At 38.6% G+C, this 21287-nt stretch overlaps 1 protein-coding gene across 3 annotated transcripts in view; it reads right to left on the bottom strand.

Annotated features, from left to right (window-relative positions):
• Nucleotides 1–16780, bottom strand: part of LOC121685492 (centrosomal protein of 55 kDa-like) — a 55324-nt gene extending 38544 nt beyond the window's left edge. Inside the window, exons 1-3 of one of the 3 annotated variants that reach the window (XM_042066071.1) lie at nucleotides 16652–16749; nucleotides 16010–16097; nucleotides 2882–3019 (exon numbers count right to left, since the gene is read on the bottom strand). In XM_042066071.1, coding sequence (XP_041922005.1) covers nucleotides 2882–3019 — 138 coding nt within the window. In that variant the 5' untranslated portion in view covers nucleotides 16010–16097; nucleotides 16652–16749. Of the gene's footprint in view, nucleotides 1–2875; nucleotides 3020–16009; nucleotides 16098–16651 lie in introns of all 3 variants that reach the window. The other 2 variants (XM_042066069.1, XM_042066070.1) reach the window with 2 other exon arrangements.
• Between the last annotated feature and the right edge of the window lie 4507 nt (nucleotides 16781–21287).

The following is a 21287-nucleotide window of genomic DNA, read 5'->3' on the forward strand; positions in this document are numbered from 1 at the left end:
ACATACTTAAATTTGAAAATGCTATGATCAACTTTATGCGTTTTATAAAGAAATATTGTTTAAAATGCAATTAATCTCATAAATGACCTTTATGAATCATGGAAATGCTTTAAGAAAATTCTAATAAATATATTTAGAAGGTAAGGAAATTCCTATGTTATCATAAAACTTCTTATTGGGGGCCAAGCAGCGAAGCTGTGTGGCAACCCATACTGCCCTACAAAGCCAAAAGGCAGTAATTGCATTTTTGGTCGAAAATGAGTTAATGTCATTTTTGGGATATTAAAGACTTCCTTTATCATGTGGATAAATATCTATACTCAATTTGACTGTTTTTTTTTTTTTTTTTTTTTTTAAAAAGAGGGTTGTGTTCACCGTAACTCCCAAAACCATACAAGCAACCATGGCAGAGAGCCACAACTGCAGTTACTGTTCTTTGGCTTTGTTCTTTGACGTACAAGTACAGTTACCATACTCTGCCTTTGGTAGCAAATATTGATTATGTCAGTTACTGCCTTTTGCCTTTGCACGACTCCTTATTTTTAGTACATAATACAAAGGCAGAGTACAGTATCTGACAAATAAGGGTCAAAGGTCAACTTTGAGCACAAGTTTTTTTTTATATATACACACACATTTCTTCATCAGGGCAACAATTCACCAGATTTTCATTGCTCTACCTATAATACATTTGTGTAGACAAAACAAAAAACTTTAAAGTCATTTTTCTCAGTTTGACACTCTGGTCAGTTACTGCCTTTTGCCTTTGTAGGGCAGCATAGTGATTCTAGCTTTTCTTATTATTAACATCTTTCCTCTGCCATTGAAGTCTATGGCAGCCCATAGAACCGTCTGGTGAAAAGTTGTGAAATTTGGCACACTTATTCTACTCATAGCACTGATCACTTTCACCAATGTACAGACCCCAGACCCCAAAACTCTAGCGCCACCAACAGGTCAAAAATCATCAATTTTTTAACAACATTAATGCAAGAAGCTCCGCAATACTTAGACCTACGAAGCTGAAACTTGCAGAGTTGATTAAGGCAAAAGGTACTGCCCCACCCACCAATTCCCAAGACTTTACCATGGTTGCTGTAGCGCCACCAACAGGCCAAGGTGCAAACTTTCCAAAAGTTTCACGGGTCTCAAATTTTGTCCGTTTCTCACGAAACTTGACACACATGATCTTCAGACCAAGCCTCACAAAAGTTAGAAGTCAGATTTTTCAATTTCAAAAGTGTCGGCAGGTGAGAGCCAATCAAATATGGCGGCGAAGCCGCCACACAGGAAGTCAGCTCATATCTCTTCAGTGCCTTGACTTATAAATTCCAATCTTGGCACATGCCATCAGAGCAGGCCCTGACCCTGACGATGACCACAAGGGGCACTATAATTCGCAACACTTTCTTGTATCGACACCAAACTTGGTATGTAGACTTGGGACCACATCCTGAGGACGAACAATAAATTTAGTCACCGTTGACCACAAGGGGCGCTATAATTGGCAACACTTTCTTGTATCGACACCAAAGTTGGTACATGGACTTGGGACACCATCCTGGACACGGAAAAACCTTTCGACTTTCGACCATTGGGGGTCACTAAAGTCACAGGAAATGAGCTAATATCTTGGCAAGGCTATCAGATATCAGAAGCAAACTTGGTTCATGGACTCGGGACCACATCCTAAGGACGCACAATAAATTTAGTCACCATTGACCACAAGGGGCGCTATAAGTAGCCACACTTTCTCGTATCGACACCAAACTTGGTACGTAGACCTTTAGGCAATTGGCAGGCGAAGCAGTTGATTCCTCGGCAATGTCAAATTTATCTGCCATCTCGGCGGCTCAAGTATCTGCAACAACCTTGGCCCCCTCATTGCTGCGAAGGCAGCTATATTTTTGTTAATTGTTATTGTGTTTTGGTAGTGACACATTTTGGGAGAAGGAAAACATTCTAAAACTGTACAAAAAGACAATATGAAATTAAAATGTCCAATTGTTAGAAATGTGTACCTTAGATGTTATACAATGCATGTGAATAAAAAGGTTTGGGGGAAAAAAAGTGATGAGGTTGAAAAAATGTTTCAACCTCTGCATTTGCACGAATTCAGTAGAATGGTCATCCAAACATCCCCTTCCTGATCAGTTTCTTTAAACAGCCAGACCCCTCATCTAATCTACAACAAATAAATAAACAACATTACTGTAACAGTTAAATACATTAAGTCCAAATACATGATAAATGTTATATTATTTGACCAATTTTAATGTTACATTATAGCCTGACGAGCCAGACCCACATTAAAATGTAGGGTCTGGGCACTCACCGTTTGCAGTGCTCAGTCCGAGGGGCGGGATAATCAGTTGTCTTTCAAATTCCCTCTGCACGCAATAGGACAGCGGCAGCGCTATGAGTCCCATGCGTTTCTCACCAGCGGAGCTAGTTGGCTAGTTCAAACGTTTGCCTAATTAATAAAAGCTTAACTCGTGTCACAATGTTCGCCAGCAGCAACATCCATCTTATTTGTTTTCAAGTAGCAGGGAATTCAAGCCAAACCGTTGCAACTCTGCCATCAATCATTATGTTAAGCCCACCTAACGACATGATTAAGTTTCGATTTCTGGAGCTCACAAGCCAACGAAGAGTTGCTAGACTAGTCCTGGCAGCAAATGTAATTTTGCGGCCGCTAGGGGCGTGTCTAGATTTCTAGGCTAGTTACATTACATTCTGTGCCTGAAATCCACCTTTCTGGTGCCAGTTGTTCAGATTTCGCCTATTGGATTTAATCAAACTTTGAAGTATGTATAATGAAGCACAAAAATGTAATTCAGCCATGTAGGCCTAATACAGTGTTCTGAGACATTACCTGTACCTCTGATGGTTGTATGTTTTCCAGTTCATGGCACCTGGCAGAGACTGTCACCAATCTATTCTTGATGTCTTCTGTCTCAGTTTTTAGTGACCGAAGCAGTTTGGCTCGCTCCTCAACTTCTCTAATGTGCAGGTTCATCTGAAAGGACAGGGCACTTAAGTATACTATACTTTATCCTTTCTGATTGCATGAGACTGAAGAGTGAAGTAGATAATTCGGTGTGCCGATAATATTAGCTATTTGCCAGACATGTGGACTCGAGTCACATGACTTGGACTCGAGTCAGACTCAAGTCATGATTTTAATGACTTCAGACTCGACTTGATCAAATTCAGCATGACTTGCGACTTGACTCGGACTTTGCCTCTTTGACTTGTAATGACTTGACATGTCTCGAGTCAAAAAATACATTTCCTGATCGTGGACCAGTCACGCCAGAGATGCTTTCACTTCTGCGACGAAAAAACAAAGCACAGTGGACACAAGCGTGCAGAGCATAGTGATCAGTGCTGCTGCTACCACCACACGCATCACGCACTGTGTGTAGGGAATCAAGAGACAGAAGAAGGACCAACATTAAATAAATAGTAGCTTTATTGCAAACTGATTTGCACTCGTCAGAGAACATTTACAATACCAAAATGCACCAACAGCATGTTACATAAAGATGATACTTTTCGGTCCCTCCCCATTAAGATCCAACTTGAACGAATGCTAGCCTACTCCATTTAATTAAGAACACGTTTCAGCACACAGGATAGGGAGAGAAAACAGTGGCAGGTTCCAGCTGGCCTGTCATTGTTGATGATGATTGATAACTCCCTTTAAACATAAGTAACATATAAAAGGAAATCATGAAGGCAACAAAGACGAGATTATAGAAAATTGCGGATTTATCCGGTTCTCACTACTGTTATAGCCTAAACTGTGAGAGCCAGGGCACATAGGCTGCACTCACTGTGATTTGGAAAATGGACAAGAATATGAAGAGTTGTCTTTGCCTTCATGTAATGGAACTGGTGAGTCTTGAAGTCTTCAATAATTCGTTTACATGAAGCACATGATATTATAGGCTACCGATTGAAACGCATTCCACTCAGCTAGGTGGCTACTGGCTACCAGGCTCATAATTCACTTTTAATTGCAAACAGAAAATGTCTAGCAAGCATCATGTCATTACATGCTTTTATTTCCGAAGGAATGAAAGCTTTTTGTGCCAACTTAATATCATGCTTATCATAATATTGTGCTATACATGTGGCACAACGCTGGTAAAAAAAGATCATTAGGAGAACGTGTGGACAGTGGCACACAATGGGCTTAAAGTGACAGTGCCCCATTTACAAATGAGTTAAACATCATCAAACTTTTACGTTTGTGGTTACTCATTCATTTTGTGATTTATGCTGTAAATATGCCATATAAGAAGCTTTAGTCTTTAGGGAGAAAATTTACTTTTTAATCGTAATTAATCTAGATTAAATATTTCTAGTTAATTTCAAAATATGAGATTAACTAGTTATTTTTTTAAGTTAATCGTTTGACAGCCCTAATAAAAATGTAAAATATTTAACCGCAGCAATTTACTAATGTAGCCTATGTGACGATACTTCTTGTCACCATTTATTGTAATCATTAACCATGACCTTGGCTTCCCCTATGAGTCGCCACTGGCAGACAGCCTAATAAATTGCTTGCAGGCAAATCTGTGTCCTAGCGCAGTGAAATGCCATCAGTCAAATTATTACTCATCCTTACAGTGGACGCCGCAATTTGGAAAAACAATATGCTGCTGTGCTGAGTGTCAGGCAGCTATCCATTTCGTACAGATTACTCAGGTATGCTCATGCGTATATTTCACAGGTATGCACGTGCATATCGTAAAGGATTTCAAGACAGAAATATTGACCATATTTCAATCTGCATTTATAAAAAAAATACTGTAGATTAGATTGATGTGTTAAAATTATGATCAAAAGTCTAATAATGGCATTATTAAGTGAAGAGCACCTGATGACTTGTTCAGGACTTGAAAAAGATTGGGACTTGGAATTGGACTCGACTTGGCTTTGATGTAAATTGGACTTGGACTTGACTTGCCCTTCTCTGTCTTTACTTGGGACTTGACTTGGACTTGACTAGGGGTGGGCGATATATATATAGTCTGCGATAATATCGCGATTGTTGTTTTAACGATGTGCAAATTGACGTTATCGAGTATTTAAATTACTTATGGGGAAAAAACACTCGAAATCACGCACTGAAGACTCATAGGCCTACATTCCCAGGAGGCAGGCTATGCGGGAGAAGTGCAGCAGAGCAAGAGTCACGTGATCACTAGTGGGTCACAACGTTGTCCCACGCACGCCTAATGTTTATTTTGTGCATCAAGAGTAGCCTACTTGGGATTTTATGCGGCTACTTCTGTTCAAGTAGCATTGACGAGACAGTCACGTTTTGTCCTACACGGTATTATATGGAGAGAAAACATTAGCCTTTGAGTATTTTAATAGTCAGTTGTAAACAAATAACTATTCTCATGTAACTCTTTTGTAAATGGACTGAATTTCGCGCTAAATATCTACGTTTACCGATTATGATAACCGTTAGCATCTTTATGGGATTTCTCATATACATTAGCCATAAGCTAACGCATTAGTTTTTATTCTTTAACTTGGAATGCTAACCTACGTGATTGCTCTAAAACAAAACATATAAGGGAAATAACTGAGATGTAGGCTACTCTTTTGGTCTGCTCTTAGTTTTACAGTGAATCCTAGGTTTGAAAGGAACTTCAGCTTTATCCTTTCTCTTGGGAAACTGTTAGGCCTATTTCATCTTCTTTAATGTAGCTGGCTAGACCATGTCATTGCCACACACACAAGTGGGGGCAGAATTGGAAATGTGTCAGAGTGACAATGCATTGGTTGATTTGGTTAAAAAGTCACAGGTTAGGTTATTGGTTATTATTGTAATAATGCTATTCATAAATAATGAGCTGTAAAGTAACTCAGACTTTAACAAAAACATTTTTTTAAAGGATATCGACTAATTATCGTTATCGTCAAAATCACAAAAAATAGAGATATTATTTTTTGTCCATATCGCCCACCCCTAGACTTGACTGCTAAGACTTGGGACTTACTTGTGACTTGCCAAACAGTGACTTGGTCCCACCTCTGCTATTTGCTGATCCTTCATCTAAATTTTCAGTATTGTCTTTTTATTGCCGTGCTTCAAACGTGTGCCAGCTAGAAATAGGCCTATTTTTTACACGACAGGCAGGTGTTTTGGAAGCATTTCCAGCCAAAAGAGACAGTAAAGAGAGTAATAATCAGACTGTCTGCAGCAGCTCCGCATCAGAGACATTTCTGGTATGAATGTTCATATGAAACATGACGCCAGAGAGGGTTAAAGCGGAGCTAGTAGTCAAGGATCTTTGGCGACACTGCAGTTACGAAACAGACAAGCAACCTGGGGTTAATGTGGGCCGGAACGGTCCGGAACTGTGTTCCGGCACCTAAGATAAATGAATAAATAAATATATATATATATTTCCCAACAATGTTATAGTTAATTTGTTTTTTTAATGAATTAATTAATTGTTTTTTGCGTGCTCATTAAATTGCAGCCTGCTTCTCCTTCAGGATCAGTGTTCAACAAATCAAAACGTAACATGGCCTCATCTTCACAAACTTCCTTCGCCCTGAAGGGACTTATTTTCCAGATAATGACCGGCAAATAGTTCACAACACACACTGAACTTGAATCAAACATTCTTTGGAGCACAGCTGATCAACTGCTTTCACTTTTGAATGAAGTTCCTTTGCAAGAAGTGACCAGACTACTTGCTGAGTGATATGAAAGACATGAATCAGAAGTATAAAACCTGTTGCCATTGACAGCAGTCATTATGTTTTCAGCGATAATTAAATGAATATAATTGACTGGTAGAAACCCCATTCAAGTCAATGGATCATTCTACTAGCATTGTGAAGAGGCGGATAATGAATTCAGGTAATTACCGCTGAAAACATATAATGACCGCTGTCAATGGTTTTGTGCTTCCCACATACTTCCCCATATTCATTGCGAGCTTCTCCTGACTATACGATAATTTCTTTACTGTGCAACAGAATGTGAGGTCATGACATCATTGTCAGTCTATTTTTACAAAAACGGATGATATGGGGCCATCACGTGAGATACAAGGTAATGGAGCCTTTCTTACATTGTTGTGTTTCTTTAGAAATAAACAATGGACAGAGTCTTTAAATGTTTCAAATGTAAAGTTATTTGCTATTAGGGGTGGGCGATATGGACAAAAAATAATATCTCGATATTTTTTGTGATTTTGACGATAACGATAATTAGTCGATATCCTTTAAAACAATGTTTTGTTAAAGTCTGAGTTACTTAACAGCTCATTATTTATGAATAGCATCTTTACAATAATAACCAATAACCTAATCTGTGACTTTTTAACCAAATCAACCAATGCATTGTCACTCTATGTACATTTCCAATTCTGCCCCCACTTGTGTGTGTGGCAATGACATGGTCTAGTCAGCTACATTAGAGAAGATGAATAGGCCTAACAGTTTCCCAAGAGAAAGTCTGAAGCTGAAGTTCCTTTCAAACCTTTACATAGGATTCACTGTAAAACTAGGCAGACCAACAGAGTACATCTCAGTTATTTCCTTCGATGTTTTGTTTAATTGCAATCATGTAGGCATTCCAAGTTACAGTATAGAAACTAATGCGTTAGCTTATGGCTAATGTATATGAGAAATCCCATAGAGATGCTAACGGTTAGCATAATCGGTAAACGTAGATATTTAGTGCTAACTTCAGTCCATTTACAAGAGTTACATGAGAATAGTTCTTTGTTTACAACTGACTATTAAAATACTCAAAGACTAATGTTTTCTCTCCATATAATACCGTGTAGGAAAAAACGTGACCGTCTCATCAGTGCTACTTGAACAGAAGTAGCAGCATAAAATCCCAAATAGGCTACTCTCGCTGCACAAAATAAACATTAGGCGTGCTTGTGACAACGTTGTGACCCACTAGTGATCACGTGACACTTGCTCTGCTGCAGCCAGGGGCTTCTCCTGCATACACCTCCTGTGAATGTATGAGTCTTCACTGCGTGATTTCGAGTGTTTTTTCCCCCATAAGTAATTTAAATACTCAATAATGTCAATTTGCACATCGTTAAAACAACAATCACGATATTATCGCAGACGATATATATCGCCCACCCCTATTTGCTATCAAAATGACACCAAAATGAATGGGGGTCAATGAAATGCTAGCTGAAAATGAAGCCTTATTAGAGAGCCTCCCATAGCACACTGAAGTTGGCTGGACGTTTGATATTCTATTTTAACTTCTCCTTCGTTCAAGAACGACAACGCAAATCAGGTCAATGATGTGATCAGGGTCAAAGAAAGTTGACATTATTACAGAGTATCAAGAGAAATATTGTGAAAAATATTCACTAATTACTCATTTTCATGATGATTGCACTACTTCCCAATCAGAGTTTTCTTGCTTGTAGGCTACTAGCAGTGTTGGATCAGATTACTTTGAAATGTAATCCATTACTGAGTACAGACTACACAATTTTTATCAGTAACGTAATCCATTGGATTACAAAAATAATGTAATGTAATCTGAATACTTTACTACTTCAATAAAAAACTCAAAAATCAAATACATCTCTGCTGAAAAAAACAGCCTGACCAGCCTAAGGTGGTTTGCTGGTTGACCAGCTTGTTTGACCACCCTATGATGGTTGACCAGCTAGACTGGCAAATCTTCAGATGGTTTACCCATCTTACGATGGTGATTCAACTGGTTTTGCTTGGGCATAAAAAAGTGTGTAGCAGTAAAAAGAGTGGCAGTAAAAAGAGTTTTTCTTTTTTTAATGTAGGGCAATTAAGGTTAGTAAGACCAAAATCACACTTATCATCTTGATGCTTATTAAAAAAGGATAATCAAAGGTAAACAGTAAGGATTACAGAAAATCAAAGTAGGCCTACTTTATTTGTGAAAATGCTTTGACTGAGGTAATTCACAAAGCAGTATAACCTTTCGTAGAACTGTCCAAAAAAAGAGATGGCATCATGTCATATGTTTCAATACATTCATATATTTTGTAATTCATATTAAGTTCATATCTTTTTAATAATTCATAGTCTGTGGCCTGCATAATGTATAATTACTAATAGCAAGTAAGTATCTAGTAATTTCATATTAATTTAAACTATTTGACTACACTTCTGTTTAATGTCATTACATTGGTGGTGTACATCTAATTGACAGCCTGCCCCTTTAAGGACGTGAGAGTGGATTGGAAGGCTTGCATCTCACTGTGTTCGGCTACGAGTGTAAATCACTTTTTGCATAGTGCATTACGATATGTGGATGCAATTGGGAATGTCTTCTATGTCATTAGTTAAAATAAATGTTATAGAAGAGGTAAATGTCTTGCAATTTTATTAATTTCTATGATTTTGGTAGCACTACTGTACTCAAACTAAGCCCACAAGCTAGCAAACATGACGCTAAAAGGACATATCCAGGTAAACGTTTGCCAATGGGTTGCATAGCCTACTCAAATGTCAGTAAACCAAGTAGGCTTACTTACTTTCATAGCCTAGGTAGGTTGGTTAGCAACACCAGGTTGAGAGATGCAAGTAAGCAGATTATTAATGTTAGCCTTCTATTTATTGTCATCAAAACTGCAGAGGAACGAACACGTTAGGGCAGTCTTTGGTGTCTAGAAGGTGCAGAAGTGTGCCATCTGGCTCAATATTCTGCATGAGGGACTGTTGTGGTAGGTGAAATTTCACGGTGAAACTACGATGATTGGTCAAATTTACGAAAAAGTTGCGGTGTTCGGACAAAATTGCGAGTGCCTTGGTAAGTGACGAAAACAATCGTCTTCGTGAACAGCTGTGTATAGGCTACTTTGTAAAAGAGAGAATACGCTCATCCCTATAGCCTACATAACGCAAGGGGTAATTAATGTAATTATAGTTCTCCTTTTATTTGTGGATTTATTTAATGTAGCCTAGACTATTTAGTGTTATTTCTTCCCCAAGCTCATAAAATAAATTTGGGTCGCACATAAATTGACAGGGTCGGTCGGAAACCGGAACCCAAGAATTTTTTTTTTTATGCCTTGTCGTACCACCTCAGCTGGTCATTTTAGTTTGTGTTGCTGGTCTACATTGCTGATTTAACTGGCCATGCCAGCTTATGTTGGTCATTCTAGCAAACCAGCATGACTATCGTACGTCAAGTTTGGCAGGCTGGTCACCAGCTTGACCATCTTACACCAGCTGTATCCGACATGACAGGCTGGTCACACCAGCATGACCAGCTTCCTGGTGGCCTAACCAGCTACAACAGCAAAAAACAACAAGATGTTTATTCTCACAGGTAGGAGCATGACCCTTTTTTTTGTTTCAGACGAAGTGATAGAGAAAAAAGTGTATTGACAAGGCCCTTGACTCTGTGTGTGTTTGCAAGTGTGTTGGGGGTGCAAGATGGCCTACTTGATAAGTAAAATACTGGCCAGAGTTTAGCGTTTGCAGCCATCTTGAATTTAGTCACGATAAGTCGAGCGACGAGTATGAATGAACAGGTATGATATGCTGCTACTGGAAGAAACTGAAATCCATGCATTTCCACTGAATTATTTTTGTAATCTGATCCCTTATCATACCTGTTCATTTTTACTCGTTGCTCGACTTATCGTGACTAAATTCAAGATGGCTGCAAACGCTAAACTTTGTGAAGATACTGTCTGTATCGTCTTGTAAGTAAACTACCAGTGCTTTTTCAAAGTTCTCAATGTCTCGTTTTAAATGTCAGGGCCCTCGGAAGTCTACCAATGAAGTGTGGAGATACATTGAGCCTCGTAAATGGGTGTAAAACAGTGATTTATTTGCATGGCTAGCCCGATGCCGAAGCACCACTATTGAAAAAGCTGTTGGTAGCATCGGCTAACTAGCGCCAGATTTTGGAGTGCAGGGGACAAGCCGAGATGGGCTATGTGACATACGTTCACACTCGGTATCATGTTTCAATACACTTTAGGTCAATATCACACCGGAATTCTCCTTTAAATTTCAGCTCAGTGAAGCACTTAAAGCACCAACACTTCATTAAGTTACTTTTCTTGTAGAATTGTAAATCACAAGTCATAGGACAACCTATATAGGACAGTAATTAAGGGAAAAAAAAGTGAACCTGCTGCGGTGTTAAATGTGATGTGGTTGAAAATTTGGGTGCACCTAACTTTTGTGCTGGTGCACCTAAGAAAAAAAGTTAGGCGCATCAGTGCAACCAGTGCAAAAAGTTAGTCTGGAGCCCTGTCATGTATTTCTTTCTTTGAGTTCCGTTTAATTTATTAAGTAAAACTAGCTGACGAGACCATTATCACTGCCTAAACGCACCGTCGTCGCCTAGTTGCAGTCACATGGCTGTATCTACCACAGAGGACAACGGTATTTCTTTCTTTTTAGTTTCGTTTCATTTATTAAGTAAAAAATGCTGTCAATTATCCTTGCCTCAACGCACCATCAAGTGACAAAATGTCAGTGTCCACCACTCTAGTTTATCCAAAACAAACCAGAAAAGGGACTCAAAGTGCTAAATACCAGAATTTTCCTTTAATCTAAGATAAGATAGTTAATAGTCCTGCAATGGCCATACATGCTGTAGCCTGGGCTAACCATATCTGGGAAAGTATGATGTAATAATATTTGTATTGTCAGGCTTTATATAAAGAATAAAAATTGCGTCTCATTTATTTCTTCATATTTTTGTAGTAATCTCACTAAGAACCCTCCACTGGCGCGTCGGGGTCCGGTTCGCCCTATCGGGACTTATTTTCCCCATAATGACCGGCGTTCTATACATTATCCCTTACATAATAGCATAGTTATTTATTTAACTTCGCCTGAAAAATCCATTAAATACTTGATGAATGTAATTAAGGACTATAGTTTAGTATCAGGATATAAAATAAATGAAAATAAATGTGAATCATTGACAATTAGGCCACAAGTACATTCAAGTCTTAAAAAATGCTATAATTTTAAGTGGGATATAGAGGTGATAAAGTACCTTGGTATAAAAACTTGGTATAAAAACTATATAAAAATGATTATTGCAAGACAGGATAAGACAGGATTTAAAGACATTAATCCCTAATAGAGTATATAGTAGAGTGGAAACAATTATGGTCCTCCCACAACTCCTCTTTTTATTTCAGGCATTACCAGTTACCCTACCAGAGTCTTTTTTTAATTTTTGGAACAAGATTACAGCTCATTTTATTTGGAATGGCAGAAAACACACATGGAAGCAACACCTATGGAAATTAATATAAAAACACAATGGGGGAAAGAGTTGTGTATAGAGATTTCAGATGAAGAATGGGGAGAATCCTTAAAATAAAACTTTAAAAATATAGCTGCAAGCAGCATGAGCAAGCACAGCAAGTTTGATGGCAATTGGATAAAGAACGACTGAGAAATAAGCTCATTTACTTTGTTACAGTGCCCCTAGAGGACTTGTGCATTCTCACAATCAGCTACCATGTCCCTCTACCAAATTTGGACTTCATACACCAAACCGTTGCTTAGATGTGAGCTCACTTTCTTTATTACAGCACCCCTAGAGGCCAAATGAGACCACTTCCCTTGCATGTCCTCACAATCAGCTACTATGTCCCTGTATCAAGTTTAGACTTCATACATCAAAGCGTTGCTGAGATACAAGCTCACTTCCTGTATTGCAGTGCCCCCTATAGAGGCCAAATGATGCCAATTTCCTAGAGCATCCTCACAATCAGGTACCAAGTCCCTATTCACCCCTTGCAGACACGTGACTTAAGTCACGTGACTGCTCCATGCTGGACGGCAAAAAAATGGGAGACGGACGGCAAATTACATTATGTCATAAAGATTATGATGAACTGACCACCATTACTATAACATCTTTGTAGTTCAATGTATTGCTGTTTGGGGTCTGATAGTCAAAGAAGATGCCAGTGGTGTTGTTAGATGAAATGGGTCATGATCGCAAATGTAAAGTTATTAAAACTGGTGGTAACAGCAAGGGGAGATAACGTTACGTTAGGCTACTGTAATTAACATTATGGTAAATGAACACCCATAAGTATTTCTGGACTAAAATATTGCAAAGCGATTTGGTTACTTTATTTGTCTTGCTTTTATCAGTTGTAACATAGTCAAAACGTTAAGAATGTCATATCAGAACATGAAATAATAACTAGCTGCCACACTTAGAAGCTAGCTATTCTAGCTAACGTTTATCGTAGCTCATAGTGCTAGGGCTAATGTAACTCGTCAGTTTGTACGTTGCCCAGCGAATAAACTTACTTCTTACATGTCTTAAGTTAAAGAATAAAAAGAAATAGGAAATTTGAAAAAAACTTGAACGGTATTATCTGTTTACATTCAAATCTTGCCAAAGACTTTGCCTAAGTGCTATCTGCCGTCCTGTTCAGAGTCTATGGTTGCTATAGCAACCGCTGCTGTGCTTCATACACTGAGGAGATAAGCATGCAATTGTGGTTGAAATACTCCCGAAACACAAAGAAAACAAACCAAAATATATCTATGCAAGAACATGGGATGTTGTTGTATTCCAAACAATAAGCCAACAGTCGTGGAAGGGCATTACTACGGTTAAATCTCACTATAATCTCCTAGCTGTGCGATATGTCCCATTACAACCCATTGATTTGATTCGTGTTCTTGCCGTCCACTAGGCTATTTTGCTGTGGCGCGAACAAAACGTGACGTCACTTGCAAGGGGTGAATACCAAGTTTGGAATTTCTACATCAAAACGTTGCTGAGATAAGAGCTCACTTCCTGTATTGCAGCGCCCCCTATAGAGGCCAAATGATGCAAATTTCCTAGTGCATCCTCACGATCATGTACCAAGTCCTTATACCAAGTTTGAAGTTTGTACATCAAACCATTGCTAAGATATTAGCTCACTTCCTGTATTGCAGCGTCCCCTATAGAGGCCAAATGATTCCCTAGTGTGTCAACACAATCAGTTAACAAAAGTCCCCTTGCCAAGTTTGGACTTCATATATCAAAGCAAAACCAGTGAAAATAATTAGTTACGGGGCGGAATCTCTTGGAATTTTCGTTTATGTTTTGAACGATTAATTATAGAATAGCGTATTAATAATGGGCTGGCGCGTCCCCCCATTTGGGTTGCCAAATTAGCAAAGGCCAACTGTCAACAGCTGTCAGTTGTAGTCATGAACGAGTAGCCTACGAGAGGCAGGCAAATTTCCAAAATTAAAACAAGAAACCAATTAAGTGGACATCGGAGGAGCTTCCTGAGATGGCGACGTCTTTGTTAAACAAAGAATATAAAGTCTGACGCATGCTGGCCATATTTCTCCACGACAGGTAGGCTAGCCTATAGGCTAAACTTCATCTGCATCGCTAACTTCAGCTAAATATGTTACGTTGGTTACAGAGGTATTTTTTGTTTTCACTGTTTCCGTAATCTGTAGCTGGGTCATGGTTGGAGAAATGTTTAAGCAGCTGCAGGTCAACTAATGTTAACTAAGTCTGCATTACATCTGGCAACCCAGAAGAAGCTCGCGTCTAGGTAGTCTTGAGAATGTTCACCAGTGTTTTGATTTTGGCCTACAGAACGTTTAGTAACAATCCTACAAAATCGCTCCTTTAAGCATACAATCTGGCTCTCTTAAGACTACAGATCCTGTTCAACTGTTTCCTCTGCCCACAACTGTTTCAAAATAAAAGTCCTCACTACAATAATTCCCTATTAAATAATGTAACCATTTAAACTACTCAACTATTAACTCATCGAGTGCCAAAAATGTAATATTACGTTTTTCCTTCCCATGCGTTGAGTGCCAAAAACGTAATATTAGCCTATGTTTTTAGCTTTTTTTTTAAATTACGAAACTAGACACTCTGACACACCTTATATGTGATTTTGGGAACTCTGTGATGAATGGAAATGAAATATATGACGATCAAAAACTCATGAAAACGCACAATCTGGACATTTTATCATAACTTGGTTGCGGCTTTGGGTTGAATCATTGATGCATGCACGTCATCTCAAAACCAGGCCATTTTCGTGGGTCTATCACTAGGTGGCAGTCTCGCCAGGTCTCACTGATCACTTCCTGGAAAGTTTACAGGCAACACTTCATATTTCATGAAAGACATTATATCTCCATTTCTAGAAAAAAAACCCAGTGATTTTGATGAAAACTAGCCACTGTTTAGCTTGGGATTTCTCAGGAACAGAGCCGTGTAGAAATTTTTGAGAAAGTTTGCACCCACCGAGAGCTTAAAGTCTCACCTTTTAATCGAGCTATTGTATGTGTTCATAGCTATAACACAGAATATGCTGTGGCTGTACAAAAATCATCAACAATGGTCTAGATTGCTGGCACTCTAGGACAAAGCTTCCGAAAACAGCTTGGCATAATGAGTTAAACTGTTCAGCCATTCAAACTGTCAGTTGTCATCAACTATGACTCCTGCCAACTATTTTCACTGCCCACACTGTTTCAAAATCTTGCTTGATCCAAAATCTTGCTTGATCCAAATTCAGTTATTTTTGCTGTATAAATGCTGTACGAAAATGTAGTTTGTTATCAAAGTGAAATGGTTGCTGGCATAAGTCAGCGGCGTTAGTTTGAGCAAATAATTGACGTTTTGTTTACATGTGTTCAATGTAAGTCAATGGGAGCCCGGATCGGTCAATGGCGGCGTCCAAATTATATTTCTCCAGATGACATGACAGTGCTCTTCTCATTCTGATTGCTGTAGCCTAGGCCTACTTCCCAAACTCTCACGCTAAGTTACTAGCACTACAGGTCAAACTATCCTGAAATGTCATGGAAGCAGAACTCAATTTTCTCTGAAAAATATTAACCAAAAATAAATGAAAATACTTTTTTCTCATTCTGTAGTACTTCCCAAACTCTCACATACTTACTACAAGCTAAATTATCTTGAAATGTCAACTTACATGGAAGTACTGTAGGATTCAAATTTTGAAAAAATATTCACCTAAAATCAATGAATGAAATACGTCGGGGTCCTGTTCGCCCTGTCCGTTGCGCGTAGGGGTTCTGTTCTCCCTGTCGGGACTTATTTTCTGATCATTACCGGTGGACAATACATTAGTCCCTTACATATCAACTGAATATCAAACGTCCAGCCAACTTCAACGCGCTGGCAAACACCCTAAAGCCAGTAGATCTCACTAAATGTGATGCTTAGCCAGCTAGCACTAGCTATAGGTTACATTTAGATCGTCCTCTGAGCTAAGTTAACAAACAGGCTTTGGGCAGCTATGATAGCTTTATTCCTAACGTTAACGTTAAGTAAAGTCAATGCTAAATTGCATTGATAAGTTACCACCATTCCGCAAACAATAGTTCTAGGTATTTATGACAAAGTATATTAGGCATGCAGCCATCTTTTAGAGTTACCTCTTCACATACAGTTATCAGTTAATGGTAACGTTAGAATCTAGAAACGGTTACATTCCTCAATGGTGATAACTTGTTAGCTAGGTTAGCTACCAATAGCTTCTATTCATAATAAACAATCAATTAGCTTGACACCCTGCACATCAGTGGTGCTTTTTCATTTCTTTCTGTATTTACGGAATGATTACTAACATCCAAGCCATATGTTACTACATACTGTTTAAATGAAGGTGATCCTACACTGGTATCCTCCTGCAGGTTGAACTTGCACCCGACTAGGCTACTCCTCATTTACCGCCTACATCGTGTTGATTCTTGTAGTGCTAACTTACTGCGTCACGGTTGCATGTCAGGAACGTCTCTGATGCACCAGCTGCTATGTTTCCCCATTAGTCTAGTCATAATCCCAATAGGCCCAATAATAAACCCAGAAATGTTGAGTACCCTAAAGTTTTATTGCAGAAATGTCATCTATAGGCCTAGTGGATGGAATTCAACTTGGTTGCCTAAAGTTGCACTTTGAGCAATTTGCATAATTAGCATAAATAGGCAAAGGCAAGACACAGTAGGCCTACAGGTGAGGGTAAAAAAAAAATAGATATCACTGTCTGTGTAAGGTCGTATAGGGTCCGTGTAACGCTTATCAGTTCATTTTCAGTTAAATATTCTAAACACAAATGGACATTTGGAAAAACAGAAAAATGGATTCAAATATCCAATATATCTTATATATATCCAATATATCCAATTTTTCACTTTTTCCGCCTTGACAAATTAAAAACTTGGATCTTGGAAGTCCGAAGCGCTAACCAGTTAGCCAAGAAATCTAGACGCGCCCCTAGCGGGCCAGGGCTAGTCTAGCAACTCTCCGTTGGCTTGTGAGCTCCAGAAATCGAAACTCAATCAGGCCAATGAAATGTATAGAGTCGTTAGGTGGGCTTAGCATAATGATTGATGGCAGAGTTGCAACGGTTTGGCTTGAATTCCCTGCTACTTGAAAACAAATAAGATGGATGTTGCTGTTGGCGAACAGTGTGACACGCGTTAAGCTTTTATTAAGTTGGCAAACGTTTGAACTAGCCAACTAGCTAAGCTGGTGGGAAACGCATGGGACTCATAGCGCTGCCGCTGTCTTATTGCGTGCAGAGGGAATTTGAAAGACAACTGATCCCGCCCCTCGGACTGAGCACTGCGAACGGTGAGTGCCCAGACCCTACATTTTAATGTGGGTCTGGCTCGTCAGGCTACTAACCAGTAGGCATGACAGACGCATAGGCTACAGTACACATATACATGTGAGCACATGCTCCCGACCAGGTTTGGTTGGCAGCATAAGCCACTGGTGATACGACGCTAAAACAGCCACTTTGAGTCACAGCATACCCTGGCTTAGAGCGCAACATGCCTTGCCACTAATCGAGATTCATAGTAGGCCTATAGGCCTAGCCCACAATGGACAAATCAACTTCTCGGTCTGCGGCAGCCTCAAGTGGTCCAGATCACACCCATGATAAGCAAACCAATCGTTGGTAACTAGGTGGAACGAGGGAGAGAATATCATTGCAGTATTGAATAGCCTAATTGGAGCCCAGATGCAATTTTTTCATTTTCTAAAGTCCTGATCCTCTGAATAAAAACAGAAAATTGGAAAAACAGTTCCAAGATCCAAGTTTTTCATTTGTCAAGGTGGAAAAAATGAAAAATTGGATATTTGAATCCATTTTTCTGTTTTTCCAAATGTCCGATTGTTTAGAAAATCAAACTGATAAGCGTTACACGGACCGGATCACCATGAAACTTTCTCAGTCGGTTACTTATGTTAAGATGAGAAAAAAATGTATTGCATGTTTTTTATATTTTAATGTTTGGGTCAATGACTTTTTTTGTACATAGATACATTTAAAATTGTTAACATTTTCAAATATAATTTTCATCAAACCCTAATCTTAAAGTTTTGGATTTATTACATTTTGAGAGAGTATTAACTGAATTTGGGTAAAAATGTCAATACGGTGTAACCACAAAAACATGAACCAAATGATTACACTAAAAAATGTGAAATTCTGCCCAAAATTCCTTCTAAAATAATCTGGCATGATCTTGCACAATAACTTTTCTATATTTAATAGAAGTAATAGAACCCCATTGTTTTAATTAATATGGGGAATCATGTCTGTCACATGAACCACTTGAAATGTCATTTAAGGAGCCATTTTGTAAGTATTATGTATTTCATGTGACAGAAAATGATGTCAGAGAAGGACCCTTGAAGACCCACACTGCTGAGTCAAGGTTAGTAACTCTCTTAAAAAAACTAACAAAATAGTGTTTTAGGCCATGGTCAGGCAAGCTTAGGTTACATGTCAAATGGTATGACCTCCTGAAAATATTGATAAATCATAATAATCATACAATATTGAATTTAATGTAAAAACTATATTCACATAAAGGTCAAGTGTGTACATAGTTGTCCATAATAATGCCTGCAAATGTTGCTTTTAAGTAGACATGTCAAATGATGTAACCGGTTACACCATTGACTCCTTTCTGTTTGAGACCAGTTTGATCAGATTCAGGGCCAAGAGTATGTCTTTTTAGGTGCCAATTATATTATTTTTATAATTTAAATAGTGATTAACTGTTTAGCTTTAAAAGGGTTTAATCAGATTGTAATTTAAGCGATTTTTGAAATGTCAAAGTTTTTTATTTTACACTTAAACTTCCATAATTCATTTTTAATATTTTATTATGATGTATGTGTAGCAGGTAGACCTTCTCTGCCTGCTATTTCCCCATAGCACCTGGAAGTGCTAATGAAGGGGGCGGGGCATAGGCATTTGCTCAATCTGGCACCAGTGGAGTGCTACTTAAGAGGGGCAGCAGCCAGTAGCAATGTAGACTCCACTGGTGTAGCCCCTGTCTGTGCTACCGTCAGGTATGCTGGCGCCCCATAGACATTTGTGGTTTTATGTTATGTATATTGTGGTGTGTTCTTTGTTTAATCTTCTGTGTTCTGTTCTTTTAGGCAGCACAGTCATGCTGATGGGGAACATGGGTCGTGCTGCTGTCTTGTCTTGTCTTGGTTTTGCTTTGGTTATTTTATGTTTGGTTTTTGTGTTGCCTGTCTTGTCCTTCTGTTTGTAACTTTTATGTTTATTTAGTAGGGAGGTGGCTCTGAGGGGGGCTACTCTGAGCATACGTGTGGTGTGGTTTTGTATATTGCTTATCGCTTTGCAGTGTGCCTTTGCTGTGTAATAGGTGAGCTTTTCTTAATGCTTGCATGTAAAATATTTGTGTGGACGTCCATAGTTGCCACCCTCAGATCCCCACCCGTTTGTGTATTAATAAATCCTTTGTTTTCCTGGAATCATGTCTCCATGGTGTAATTACGAACCTGAAAGAGCTGTCTCGGTTTAGAGGTACGATCTCTTAAAGATTCCCTGATGCACTAGGCCTCAGGGTGGTGTAGTCGGGCTACTGTGATTGGCTCCTTGGCCCTTCCAAAGTATTACCCTGTTAGATTTGTAAATAGTATGTTTAAACTAGAAAACGCAATTCCAGGGAATTACCAGTGCATGAAAATGCAAAACATATGGTGTGAAATATATTGTTAAAACCGATGATGTGTTAATTGGCAACCAACATGTTGAGGTTTAATATATTTGAAATGACTGAACTAGGTAGATGAGGTTTAATATAGTTGGAATGACTGAACTAGGTAGATGAGGTTTAATATAGTTGGAATGACTGAACAGATAGGTGGATAGTTTAAAAGGTTAAATTATTTGCTAGGTAGACGAGGTTTAATATAGTTGGAATGACTGAACAGATAGGTGGATAGTTTAAATGGTTAAATTATTTGCTAGGTAGATGCGATTTAATATAGTTGGAATGACTGAACTAGGTAGATGAGGTTTAATATAGTTGGAATGACTGAACAGTTAAATAGGTGGATAGTGTAAAAGGTTAAATTATTTGCTAGGTAGATGAGGTTTAATAGTTGGAATGACTGAACTAGGTAGATGAGGTTTAATATAGCCTGGCCACCTGGCCTAGGATTCTAATTGCTTAACGGCAGTCTTAATAGAGCCATATTGTATGCTTAAAGCCTGAGACAGATTATATAGTTTAAAAAAATGTAGATAGTGTAATGGATGTTGATAGACAGAAAGTTGAATGGGTGTTGATGGATAGTGTAATGGGTGGATGAGTGAATGGTTTGAAGAGGATGAATGGATGGACACACACAGGCACGCACATACTATCAGTATCAGCAATTATAACGGCCGATACATAACTACAAATTCAGTAGAATTAAAGGAAAACTTAATATTCATCATCATTTAGGCTGCATTTCCAGTATTGGCGTTACGTAGTTTGTCCATCAGATGGTAGCAGCAAGACGTAACTTTGTTGGAAGTTAATCTAAAGTGGGTTGGAAAAACAATGGACGCTTCCTACAAGTTTACCGCAGAGAATGTCTAACAAGGATAGGATGATTTTCACATGAAATGTAATTCCCATTTCTTCTTGAAGCTGAAATAAATCTGAGAATGTTTATCGGACATGTTTGGTTTTTACTAGAGGTACGTTACTCTTATAATAGGCTATCAATAGCCTAGGACCTAGGTACAATAATGTGAGTGATGGAGGCCAACTTGATTGCATTTGTAGTAGAAAACTATAAATGCGGTTATACCAAGCAAATTGATAGCAGCACTGCAATTGTATCTTTCGACTGTCATCTCATTCTGGCCTACTAACAAGCTAAGTGAGTTAGCCACAACGTTCCCTAACGCGATGGTTTTCAAATGGAAAATATACCTGAAAGATAACCTGTCTATGATGCAAAC

This window comes from Alosa sapidissima, chromosome 16, assembly GCF_018492685.1.
Source record: "Alosa sapidissima isolate fAloSap1 chromosome 16, fAloSap1.pri, whole genome shotgun sequence".
Lineage (NCBI taxonomy): Eukaryota > Metazoa > Chordata > Actinopteri > Clupeiformes > Clupeidae > Alosa > Alosa sapidissima.